Here is a 14191-nt window from a genome sequence, read left to right as displayed (position 1 = left end):
CCCTTGAATTAGATTCCATTGATCTGCTCTGCGCTATAATTGCACACCAACCGTGTGGATGCTTGTTTTATTGGTGGTGAGTCCAGACATTTGAAATCCTTTAGCTGCAGAAGGTAAATTCAATCAGACAAAAGGCAGACTGGCCTGATTCAAGGTATTTTTATAGGAATCGTAGTCAAATAACTCTCTGTCTAGTTTAGTTATCTACACCATGGAACTTTAGGCACTTGATTTCAGACTTCCTTTGGTTGGCTGCAATTTATGGCTGTATATTTTCTCGAAAAGCTCTACTTTCTTAAAACCGAAATAATTATTTATTTGTGTGATAAGACATCGACGTGTAATGTTAGTCACGGACTAACTTATGAACAGTGGCTTTGTTCTTGATATCACCAACATTTTGTCGTCAGAAGAAAACGTCAAAGAAAATTGACAAAACAGCACTGTTAAACAGTAGTTTATTAATGCTACTGTCACATACTAAAACAAATTTGGCAGATTATATGCTCACGAGGCACTGCAGTCAGTTCTGTAGATGCTACCATTCAACTGCCTGATCAAATGAATCTGACTTTATGGATCTAATATTGCTGCTATTGAGACGACCAAATACAGTACAAAAAAAGTTTTTGCCTTACCTTGAAACATTGCTGTGATGGTCTAATACTGCCGTGAATGTACTGTGATTATATAGAGGGGCTTCACAGTTGCTACGGAAACGTCCGACTCCAACTTAAGTTCCGATTTGACACCAATAATAAGGTTAGTTTCTTGGTTTTCTCACCTCTGTTATCTTTTGATATCATAGCAAAGAGACAAATCTTTATAATTAATGGATTTATGGACACAGCTCTCGTAATGGATGTCACTGGATGGACCTGGTGTGCCAGATATTGAGTGTATACGTCGGAAATACTCCACGCATGTACTAGTTTAATTAGCGGTACAACTAACACATCCATAACTGATAGAAGTATTTCAGGCTTGACCAAAAAAGATGTCCCAATTCACATCATCATAGTGTAACTATAGGAATGAAAATGCTGCCTCTGCCTGAGTGTGCATATACTGTAGCTGCCAATTATATTTCATAGCTGTGTGGCTAATTGTGTCTTGGAGGGGCTATCAAGCGGATATTGTTACCATTTGAAGCATACTAAAACCAAGACTCAGATGGCGTTCGTCTTCATGCATCACTTCATCAGGTGATGTACAGCTATATAGTAAATTTATCTGAGGCACATGAAAAAGTCAAATGTGACATTTCTACGTTGACTCAATATTGAAAAGGAGAAAAAGCAACAAAAAAAAAAAAAAAAAAGAAAATAATTCACTGGCAAATTAATGGCATACCGCAAATCGATCTGATTTTTGAAGATAAACAGTTTGCTTATTCTGTATTCTCTGAATGTCAGAGCCTAATGAAAGTGGGATGCCGTCTCCAGCACAGTCATTTTCAATTGTTCTGCCTGCACTCAGAAGTTCCTCCAAGTGCTCTCGGGTGGTTTCTTACTATTAAGAATTTCTTCCCAGTTCATTGTGTTCTAGGGTAAACAAAACAAATGAAGGAGAAATCTACTGGCTTAGAAGTAAGCACTTGTCTGTCTTGTTTACACTTATTTTCGCTGCTGCTTCTGTTCAAATGTGCCACACTTGGCTTGGCCTTAATAAAAAGTGATTAACTCTTTTGTTTGTAAATAAACACTCAATGGACATATCCTTAGATACGCCTTCATATGCATGTAATAAGATCGAATTTGGCGTATCTTTAACAACAATACTCAGCTTTGACTATAGTATTTATTTAACAATACTTTCAAGTAATATACAAGAAAATGCCTCAAGTCTTCCAAAGCTAAGCCATGTGTTTAATTTACCCAATGCCGAATGGAATGTTTAATGTTGAATGCGTGTGTGCGCATGCATGTGTGTGGCCGTCTATCTATTTACATGTGGGAGTAAAGCCAGCTGTCCGCCATACAACACAGCACGTCCACTTGGAGCTTTTATTTTGACACTCAAAATTGCACCACTTCCGGTGACGAACTTGACCACTGTCACAACTCAACGAAACTCATCTTAACTTCACATACAGGTATATGGCGCTTTCAAAACAGCTGCAATTGTAACAATACACTTTGCAGAACGCTCGAGATAAAACATGAACAATAATACAAACATAACTGCTCCAAGCTAAATTTGAAAGTAAACAAGCAACCGTAGTATCCGTTGGTGAGTAACATACACACAGACTATGTTTACCTGAAGTCAGTATTTGAGTTAAGGTCAAAATTCCAGTTTCTAATCATTCGTAGTAGCCCGTTTACATGCATGAACGGTCAGAGTTACTCCCGCAATTGAATATCACGATTTAAACAGCGAGGCCGGGACAAATGTGATGCAAATAAATGTTCACAGCGTTTTCACATTATTTTCTGTCCCTACGGCCAAAGTGACAGTGTGTATATAGACACACACCCGTATGTCTGGCGGGCAACTTGCCGGAATTAAACTAGCAGAAGTAAACAAACATGAGGAAACTCAGAGACGCAGCACAACGCGGAGCGTGGAGGAAACAGAGTGTTTATACCTGCGGTGAGTGACAATGCACCTTACAAAGAGTCCAGTTGGAGTTGTGATGTCATTAACTACAGCTAAATTCACAAGCCCTGTTTGTAAGTCGTGTAGAAGTTTGACACTTGAACACGAACCACTGAGCACAAACTACATGTTAGCAGCATGTTTGCAATGATTGTGGTGTTTCCAGCAGAAGCAATAGTAGGAGTTGCTCCAAAACGTTTTTCTTTATCTGCACTACACTTTATCAAGCCTTAGATAAACGAAAAGTGCTGCTCTTCTTTGTCTCCGCTCCGGTGCATCTCCAAATGTTAATACATTCCCACGGTGTAGCACAGAAGATTTCGTCCTTGTTTTTGCAGTCACAAAACACATCACCCATTTTTGGAACGTATCTTTTTGCCCGTTTGTTATAATAAGACAGTGTTGGAGCAAGACAAACCTACCAATCTTTCGACAAATAGGTGACGATAAAAAGGGAGCTCAGGGAAAGGTGGTGGGGATACAAAGGAGGCTCTCGGGATCCACTTCACACAAACAGACTCAAACACAAACTCGCCAAACACACACACCGGATTAGAAAACTCAACTGTTGTGTTTTGCATCCTCTCCTTAATCACGCCTGTGTAATCCTTCTAACTTTATTTGTTCAGTGCAGACTGAAAAGATTTCTCTCAGGGTTGAGGATGTTTATTTCAGGCTTTATTTCTGGCTGTAGCAGTCTAAGAATGTCAAACCACACAAAAATCAATATGGTTAAATGGTAGTGATGGTCCTCCCTCAGGCTGGAGTCTTCAGCAAGCTGTAAACGGTGATACCTTGACTTATAAGTGACCCGGCTTTTTTTTTATAGATGCAGGTCAGAATTTTAATGTAATTTTTATTTTTTTAAACTTCAATATAAGCGCTCGGCGATGACACAATTTGCACTCAACTTCACTCACTTGGCTCTTTGGCCGGTTTCATGCAGCTTCTGAAGCCCTTTTTAAAAATGAGTTTAGCTGGGCGCAGCGCGCCATCAACCCCATTATTGTGTATGTGGTGATGGGTGCGGATCACGGAATTGTGCGGTAAAAGTTCCTTGATATCGTCCTGGTTTTGTTACGCTGCAAAATAATGAGTCGTTCTTAAAATGTAATTTTACTCGCCAGTGTGGCATTTTTTAGTACCTTACTTCTGGGTTCGTGTTACAATCGGGTGACTGTATTGCAAATACTGGCACCCGATTGGCCGCGTAACTCATGTGATAATTTGACATGTCTGAAGATGGACTGACCGGCGCACGTGACATTAGACTTGCGGAGCTATGTAAGCCAGCCGCGTATACCCTCGGAGGTACAGTCTATTATCTTCGGATTAAAACATATAAACAGTATAGATATGTCACCGTGTGCCATCATCTAGTGGGGAACAGTGTCCGTGGTTGAGAATTCCACTTTGCCCGACTTCCACCCCTTGCCTCGAACAACAATTTACCAACTTTCTGCAGTTTTGTACAAAACAATCCCAAAAATTGGGCTGTTTTGTACAAAGCAACGCACGAAGTTCGGTTAAATTGACCCAATTAGTGGATTGGTCCACTTTTGACCCCAAATTTTGGTATTTTTAACCCAACTGTTTTTAGGGTGTGTGAGCTTTCACACAATATTGCAGTAAATATCATACTGTGGCATCAATACCGTGATAAAACCAAACCATGAGCTTTTTATATTGTTACATCAGGTTTGTCTGATGAAAATGTCATTTTGGCCAGCGGTAGAAATTTTTCCCCACAATCCCTGTTTTACACAGTGAGCAATACGGTGTGTGTGGAGGGTTCATTTGAACGTGGCGATGGAACGGATTACATTCGACAATCAAGCTACCAAGTGTGTGTGTATGCTGTGGCTCTTTGCGGTAACACAGTCAAAATTGTGGCTCTTTGCGTTTGACGATTGGCCACCCCTGATATACGGCTTGTACACCACTTTGCATTGTGGCAGACGTGTTGGAGGCTAGTGAGAACGTGATCCCTGGTGGGATTTTACAAGGAAAAGCTCGATTGTGAGGCCAACTACAGCAACTGGATATTAGTGTCTTTTAAAAATGCATCCCTGAAGCATTGGAGGTGATGGCCTGTGCACATACTGTAACATTGACCGTTATATAACCACACAGAAGGAACTTTTCATGACTTTTGGTGTTTTTTTTCCCGACGGCAGTTAGTGTGGTATTGATCCTTTGTGGTCCAAGTTCTCAGGAATCAGCGACTATTGATTTCACTTCAGTTGTAAGCCTCTCTTTCTGACCTATGTCTCTCTTTAGACTGAGCATCATTGTTCAACCAACCTTTTCAAACGTCCTAGCCACTCAGCTGTGGGTATACTGCAGTTGCTTTCAAACAAACTTGCAGCTAACATTAGCAAGCCAGCTAAATACATTTACTAATAGTAAGAGCACTCATTTGGGCTTTTGCGCTTTCAAGGGCAGCATGTTTGCAACATCCCTGTTTTTGTTGAGCCGAGAATGTCGGCATTTTGGGATGATCTGCGATGGTACTGCTGCAAGTAGTGCGAGCCGAATGCATCCCGGAGGATTGTTATTATTATTATTAATAATAATAATGTTTTCTGTACAACACATTGTGACAGCTATGGCTGTTGTTAAAGCGCTATACAAGGTTGAATTTGAGTTAGCTGATGAGCTCCCTATTGACCACAATATCCATATTATACTGCATGAGTTATACCCACAACCAACAGAATACCAATATCATTTTTTTCCTGTCCTTGAATAGGTCACCTGTCATGTACATGCCAAATTCAGTCATAATACTATACATTTACTAGAGTAAGGACTTTGTCAGGTGAGAGCTATTGTCCACCTTATATCCGTGTAACTGTGTGTCATGAATTATTTGGCTGGTTCAACAGAACATGAATCGGACAAATGATTTCATCCGAAAGTTCAAAATTTAGTCTGACTGCTTTTTGCTACAGTATATTGGAGGCTCTTAAGATTTAGTAAAGAAAAAAATCAATATAAGATGTGGATGTTCACTGCTCCTGTTATGCTATCTGTGAGGTGGATGCATTCAAATAGCTGTCTTGGGGACAGCTTTATAGTGGATCAATAGGTGTTGGATTTCAGGCCACATTCAGATGCTGCAGTGATCAAGTTTAATTCTTGTAATGACAATTTATGTTTTGGAATTATCCGAGAATCAAAAATCAATGGGCAAAAGCAAAATGAAATTGATTGTGGATTCTCCTTTGGAGATTGGAATTACAGGTATTATCATAAACGTATAATGGAAGATTGAATACAAAGCTTCTGAAGATGGTCTAATTTCTTCCAACATAGTCTTTATTGACTCTGAAAGGTTATGGCTAAGAGTAATCGTGCATTCGACAGACTTGCGATGCTCGGGTTTGAGTGTGCAACTCCAAAGTCCTCGGGCAGCTGGCCTTGTGTTGGAGTTTGCCCTCCTCTATGAGGTTGAACAAGATGAAGTCTGAGGTGGCCTGAGGAAACATCAGTAGAACTAAAAAGAACACTTTGCTTGGAAGAGGTCTGGGAATTTCCTCCCTCCGCGCTTGGGGCTTCCAAAAAGGTGTAAACAGCAAGATGGATGTCGACAGCTCATGGGGTGCAGTTGTCCTAACGAATATCTTTTGCTGGCAGGATGCAATTTAAAAAAGCATATACTAACTTGGGTGTTGAGCACAGGCAATTTAAGGGGTTGATAATGTCAAGATTGGAAGAAGCTGCTGCTGTCTTTATCTTGTTTTTGAACAAATCACTGCTTACCTCAACTCTGTAGATTGTCCTAGTTACAAATTGATCATCTTTGATCACTATTCCTCTCAAATATTGTTCACAAATCAGTCTAAATCTGTGATCGTGAGCACTTCTCGTTTGCCGAGATAATCCATCCCACCTCACAGGTGTGCTATTTCAAGATGCTGATTAAACACCATTATTGGTGCACAGGTGTGCCATAGACTGCCCACAATAAAAGACCGCTCTGAAGATGCAGTTTTAAGACACAGCACAATGCCACAGATGTCGCAAGATTTGAGGGAGCGTGCGATTGGTATGCTGACAGCAGGAATGTCAACCAGAGCTCTCGTGTATTGAATGTTTATTTCTTGACCATAAGCCGTCTCCAAAGGCGTTTCAGAGAATTTGGCAGGACATCCAAACCACGTGTAACCACACCAGCCCAGGACCTCAACATCCAGCATGTCCACCTCCAAGATCGTCTGAGACCAGCCACAAGAACAGCTGCTGAAACAATCGGTTTACATAACCAAATAATTTCTGCACAAACTGTCTCAGGGAGGCTTGTCTGCATGCTCGTCGTCCTCATCGGGGTCTCAACCTGACTCCAGTTCATCGTCGTAATCGACTAGAATGGGCAAATGCTCACATTCGATAGCGTCTGGCACGTTGGAGAGGTGTTCTCTTCACGGATGAAGCCCGATTAAAACTGTTCAGGGCGGATGGCAGGCAGCGTGTGTGGCGTGTGGTTTTCTGAGTCCCCAGACCCCCACTCCAAATAAAACAAAACTAAACCTTTCAGAGTCGCCTTTTATTGTGATGGTTTGTGGACAATATTTGAGCGAAATGGTGATATTGTGTATGTGGAAAAAGTTTTAGATCTTTGAGTTCATTTCATAAAAAATGGGAGCAAAAACAAAAGTGTTTATATTTTTTTTCCCCAATTCCATGATTCCATGGTACTGTGGTGTTCAGGGCACCTCAGGATGCTTATGTTACAAAGGTGCCCCTAAGCTGCACCACCTCACAGCAAGATGTAGGCTGTAATTTGATTAACCAAGTTCCTAATGGTTTAGTCGACGTAATGCTACAATGTTGTTGTGAAGTGTGTGCTAAGCATAAATGTATTCACAATTGTGTGCAGAGTATCCAAATGCAAGCATTTGTACAACATTTTGGGAGAAATTGTCTAAAATGTCATTTAAAAAAAAAATACTTAAATGTATTCATTGAGTAAAAATAAATCACACAAAAGCCTTGCCATACCCATTCAAGCGTGAAACAGATATGATGTCATTTGTCAGAAATAGCACATAATAAAATAATTGTATTTATGCTCTCCTTCCAGTGAATCCGGATGTGTCAAGTGATCATAATCATCATCATCCACCTATAGAGGATTTTAAGGTGAAGGTCAGATCCAGGAGCATCAGACTGACTGGATCCATTGTCGCCATGATGGTGCCTTGGTTGCTCCTGGCACAATAATGCTTGCAGCATTCAACCTCAAAACTTGATTGTAACCTTCTTTATCAAAATGAGGACATGAGCTCGAACATGTAATAGAGCACCAATTCCACACGGTGCAGGACACACAGGCGTTGCAACCACGTGGAAACTTCAAGACATTACATTGTATTTAAAGGAAGATGGTCTCCTGGTTTCATTCACTGAAGATTATTTTGTAAAGTGCCATCTTAATCTATATTTATCAACAATAACTATAGTATATTTTGTCAAACGTATTGATTTAACTGTATGTCTACACAGTAGATACATGGCTGGCCAGAAGATAGACAATTATGCTCTTAATGGATGTGTTCAAAGATAGATTTACTTTTAAATGGTCTGCTGTAAAAACATTTAGGAGAGCCAAAGCAATTGTATTTTTAAGACAGGTATTAGCACTTTGCGAGCCAGTATAAGTGGCAAAATATTTAAATGAATATGCAATTTGCCAACAATTTACTGTAGCTTACTGAGAGAGAGAGAGAGAGAGAGAGAGAGGGAGAGAAAACAGGAGAGACATTAAAAAAAAAAATGTATGTAGAAATACATTCATTTCCGCCATCTTTCAGACTCTGGAAGGGAGCTGTTAGATACTGGAGCGTCTGGTAAAGAAGAATCCAATCTATTCAGTCTGATACTTGACGATACATAAAATACACAATATGTAGATTGTGAGCTACCTGGACTTTTGCCTCCACAGAAATGGAAAATGATTTTTCTCACAAATGCATGTCGAATGAATGCTTGAGAGAATATTGCTGTACAGTATGAGATGTGCACTCTTGCTCACACTGGATGTCCAAGGGAGGGAGCACAGTGATACAATAACAATATGACAGAATAATATGAGCATCCAAAAGAAAAAAAAACATATTTCATATCTTAACTGCTCCTTGTTAGAGGGTTAACAAAAAAATATTGTGTCCATTTATATTTTGATTTTTGATTTTATTTTTGTGTCCTTTGATTCACCTGCAAGACTCTTCATTCCAGTTTCACATCAGCTCCTTGATCCTTGTATTGATAGTCAAAGTGCAAAACTCATGTCTGCCGGATTTTATGATTAGCTGATCTCACTTTGGATGATAAGGCAGCATGGAAAGCAGCTTATACGCATTTTTTTTTTTTTTTTTCAGAACAGAGGTTTTGCGCTTTGGCTATCGACATGATCCTTATATATATTTATATAATAGACTTACAAACTACCTATTATCTCAAGTTATTGCACATGAGCCAGTTTTCTACCATCTCATTCTGGCAAAGGAATTACAGTTCTATCTGAATTTGAAGCTCATGCCTTGGCCCTGTAATTCTACTATACAGTGTACTGTATAAGGGTTGTAGCCCTTTTCGCTGGAGCAAATTCCCGCAAGACTTAAAGTATGAATTGAGAAAACTCCCACATTATAAATTATGGAAACCGACTTCAAAACGAGCATTCCCCAGTCAACCAATGTTGCTGGAGAATAGTTTAAATGTAGGTAGTGCTAGATTTTTCAAGGACATACTTTAGGAAATTCTCATGACACATTCTGCCATACCTAATTCAGCATATCTACTGTAGCACGTTTCACCAGCACACCAAAAATGTACAAAGTACATTATATATATATAAAGACTTCATGTGTCAAGACACAGACTTCAGGTTACAGTGAAAAGCACTGTTCCATTTAGTCACAAGCTCAACGTCATGCTTACATTGGTAAAAGCAGTCATGCAGACAGGTATATTTGTCACCAGCTTGCAATGTGTCAGTCTCATGAATATGTTCATAAAATGTATTGCATTATTGGAATACATACAATTTTGTTTTTGTTTGGAGAAACCACAACCTTTTTACTGTTAGTCTTATATATATATATATATATATATATATATATATATATATATATATATATATATATATATATATATATATATATATATATATATATACACTGAGGTTTGACCCTCAACATCCTCCAATCAGACCTATTAATAGCAAACACTGCTTGTAATCAGCAGGTAGGCTATATAGTGTGTATTGTCGCTGTCGTGTGAAATTTACATGAATGGTGTTTCCGCGTTAGACATCGCATTAATGTGAAAATCTAAAAAGTTTCCAAAATTGGACATATGTGTTTTTCATAGGACAGCGACGATATAACACATGGTCCAGATTGTCAAAACAAACACGGTAACAGAAATTGCTAACATCTGAGACTACATTAAGATGTTAATTTATTTTTTAGCAATGTTTTTTTTTTAAGTAGTGACAACAATACATTTGTTTAATTGTTGATTTCTCAAAGAGACCCCAGGTTCTACTGGGAAATATGAAACTCAGTAGTACTGATTTTACCATGAAAAACAAAATGTTTTCATAAGCGAAATCTGATACATTGAAATGTTTTGTATTTATGTACTGCCATATCCTGAAATAATACATTAACAATGTTGTAACTTGTTTTTAATAAAACAATGAAAAGTAAAGATGATACTGCAAAATTCCTGATGTTGATGATGCTCCCAGTATATGCAGTTTTAATCCTTTGATGACAGAAATGAGGTCCAGACGGTTCGCGTGATGTCAGACGTTCAAGGCAGTTTGATGCCCCACATTTGCAAGATATTTAAAGGGGAAATCAACCCAAACCTATTTTTTTCAAGAATATGTTCCCAGCAGGCGCAGTAGTAGAAACACGGCATTCTGATTAATATTGCGGCTGACCTGTTTTGTGATTGGTTGTTACCCGAGCCCTGAGCAGTTGTGATGTCATTTTCTGTCGACAGAAGTGACATAATGGCCACCCCCAGAGAGGGCTAAAGACAGGTGGATTACCGCTTATTCCACAAACGCAGTATTTATCAGAATGCCTTGTTTCAACTAGTGGGCTTGTATAGAACATGTTCTTGAAAAAAATATTTTTCGGTTGGCTTCCACTTTAAAGCATATTTTAAACCCAAAATGTCTGGTGAACTTTACTGCACTCAACATTGGAGTTTTTTTTTTATTTGTTTGTTTTGTTTTGTTTTTACAAGAAAAGTAGGCACTTCCATTTTCCCTCTTTTTTGGAACTATGAAAAAACTGCATGGACGCAATAAGCCTACTTGACTTCCCACATTGAAGCGAATGTGAGATTAACGACAGGTATTCCCAACCTGCTCCCACAGCTGTAAATTCTCGGAGTAAATCCGTTTTTATGATTCACATTGGTATCTTTTAAAATTACTTAGAAGAGGAGCCGCAGATCGTCTTGGGGCGCACTTTCTGGACATTCAGAAGAAAATTTCCGCTGAGTCCCGCTTTAAGTATACCTAAATTAATTTAATACTCCTACCAAGGTGTGTTTTGTTTCATACACTCATCGCAGTGACCTTGACACCCGTTGACATTTAACCTCGGCTATAATGGAATCCTTGATATATAGCAGTGCTATAGATCACCGCTGAAGCTGTTTCAAGGCCATTAATACCAAACAGAACTTGCCTTTTGATGAGTCAGAAGATTATTTCACAATTCGAGGAAGGCTTTTTTAAATCAAAATCAAATACTGTAAATGAAAGGAACGTTTGTTCTAGATATTTCCATAGCCTTTTCCCCTGCTAAAAATATGTGTGGGGCATTAGAATTGCATCTATTATTATAGAAGTACCGGTATGTGAACCTGTTGGATGGAATTATCTGGATTTCTGCCTAAATTGGTCATAAAATGTAATCTGATCTTCCTCTAAGGCACAATTGTAGGCAAACAGCTTGCTTAAACTAATATCACACAAACAATCGATGTATGTTTTTTTGTTTTGTTTTGTTAATATTTGGAGCTCCTATGGTGTGTATTTCGCTGGCCTCTTCACTGCAATTATAGCATGCAGTGGATTGCCAAGTTTGCGCAAATGACTTGGGTAGTCAAGGCTGTATGTGTGTGCTTGCATAAGCAGCTCAGTTGATTATATAAAAAAATCTTAAAATATTTTTGGTGGTGTTGAGTATGAATCACAAGCATGGACTAAAATAGATTGTTACTCATCAATAAATCATAGTTTCGCACCAGGATCACACACAAAGCCAAACACCCGAACATTAACATCATTTCCAACCATGAAATTCCTCTCATGTTGTGTGAAACACAGAAAAGAATTCTCTGTGCAGTCAAATGTTACATGACCTTCAAGCAGCAGACTTTAGAACTACCAACTTGCTTCATAGGTTACAGCACTGGGCTAATAAAACAAATATAGGGCAAATATTTTATTATACTGACTGAATGTTAAATATTTTATCAGTCTCTTTCTTCCAATAGAGCAAGGTGGACATTGGGCTTGTCATCAGCACCTACCGGCTGCATTGAGGGCACCAGATCCATTTATGACACCAGCTGATGCATAATTCATGGTTCCTAATTAGGTGGTAAAGCAGCATCTTAAGCGTGGTGCACACTTATGGATTTTAGACATCTATTTTAAATATGAAAAAACATGGGCAGGTGTCCTCTTCTTACAGTATGCGGTGTACTCGAGATGACCAACGCAGCCCATCACACAGAAAATGCTACTTCCACTGCATGAATGGAATCATCACTTTCTGGAGGTTTGAACTGCTGGGCTCAAATTGATCCAAAGGATAAAACGTACATGTATGTGTGTTCGTAAATTTGACTGCAACAGGAAAGTCAACAATGGAAGACGAATGGCACTTTCTCAATAGAATTGTTAGAATTTGAAATGAAAGAACAAAATGGAACGGAATAGAATTAGAGGTGGCAATTTCTCATTCTTGCTGGTCTACGTTCTGAGGAGTGCAATTTCAGGTGATTTACGGTTCCTGTGTATCGTCAGCTAGTTAAGCTTTGCTGACACATTTAACAAAATGCTGCAAATGTTGGATTTCTGAGCCAACATTTCTTGGCTGCTTTATGGGTTGCAAGCCTATTCAGCTTTGTCTAGTCTGTCGAAAAGGGGAGCGCATTTTGTACCTGGCACCGAAAGCAAATGTTAGACATGCTGAAGCAGGTTTCTATTTTTCCCCCATAACCTTTTTTAGCAAGTGCGCTATCATTGTGGTGACAGCCTGAACATAGCACTGGCTCTCTCTATTCCTCTCATTCTGAAGTCAAGTGGCAGGTCAAAAGGGGTAAACCGTCTTTTTCTCCTCAATGCTGCATGCTAATGTAAAGTCAGTCAGCAGTGAGCTGGCAAGCCCCTCAGGATGAGTTTTACACTCAACTATGTTTTTTTTAGTCTGTCGAAAGATCAGGGAGGGTAATCTCTGTCTCTGCTATCGAGGATTGTTCTGCTCTTTATCCTGAATCCACAGGGACAGCGAGGCAGCGGCGGAATCAGACTGAGAGGATGATAAGAGAAATGATTGGAAACCTCGAATGTTCAAAAGTAAAAAATGCATGAGCAACGTGATAGAAAATGACTTAAAGCATTAAGAATGGGACATGTTTGAGCTCAAGCTAAAGTGCGCTGCAAATACACAATGACAGTCTGCCAGCAAATATCGCTGCAATGTGATGCAAAGTAGTGATATGTTAAGCCACTGTGTTCACACGTGGATATTTTTACTCTTTCTTTCTTCATACCGGGTGTGGTGTGCGGCACCAGTTTAACATAAGCATCTTACTAGAGTCAGTCATTGGGAAGTGTTAATACAATACCAGCTACAATCTACTGAAATATATTTTGGGCTTTATAGGAAATACTACAGGTGTTTCTAGCCCACATTTGCACACCTGAATTCAATCCCAGCACCCTTAAAAGTTGGGACTTTTTAAAATGTATCGTATGCTCTTTTCAAACAAGCTTGAAAAGTTTATAATCATGCAGTATTTGGTTGAAATATTTTCACAACAAAAACGCAGCACCCCCTTGCCTGAAAAATGGTTTGTTCCACCCTATGTGGTTCTACCACTCATTACCAACCCACGTTTATCAGTACCATTCCTCATTTTTGCTGCATTTAATTGTCACTTACTGTATACGTTGTTTTTAGTTAGGTCTTAGCGTTACACCCCTCGCCGGACACATGAGGGGTGTGGAAAGAGCTCGAACTTTTATTGCTCTTAAAGCAACACTGTGTCATGTCAGTTTTTGTTGATTATGGCGGCGCCATGTGGACAAAAGCGGGCGTGAAATCCGGAGCCGTCCTTATAGCGAAAGGAGGGAGTATGCCATAAAGCAATTAAGGACATTTGTATTTTTTTGTGTGCCAGGGTTGATCCCATCCTCCGCAAAGTTGCTTTGTGCCAGTAAAAACGACACAGACGCCCTCAGGGCACGAAGTCCCATTCAACTACTGTACTTGTAAGTCAATGTTTCATCAAAAGAGTTGTGAAAACATTTTATTATGGTCGATTT

At 39.3% G+C, this 14191-nt stretch overlaps 1 protein-coding gene across 2 annotated transcripts in view; it reads left to right on the top strand.

Moving 5' to 3' along the window:
- gpc5a (glypican 5a) overlaps positions 1 to 10320 on the top strand; it is an 89134-nt gene extending 78814 nt beyond the window's left edge. For both annotated transcript variants that reach the window (XM_086025929.1, XM_086025930.1), the window contains exon 9: positions 7688 to 10320. In XM_086025929.1, coding sequence (XP_085882055.1) covers positions 7688 to 7827 — 140 coding nt within the window. In that variant the 3' untranslated portion in view covers positions 7828 to 10320. The remainder of the gene's footprint in view (positions 1 to 7687) is intronic.
- Positions 10321 to 14191: the final 3871 nt, after the last annotated feature.

The sequence above is a fragment of the Filicampus tigris genome, chromosome 3 (genome assembly GCF_054856515.1).
Source record: "Filicampus tigris isolate MCC_2025a chromosome 3, RoL_Ftig_1.0, whole genome shotgun sequence".
NCBI classification, from domain to species: domain Eukaryota; kingdom Metazoa; phylum Chordata; class Actinopteri; order Syngnathiformes; family Syngnathidae; genus Filicampus; species Filicampus tigris.
This window is presented reverse-complemented; position numbering and strand designations above follow the sequence as displayed.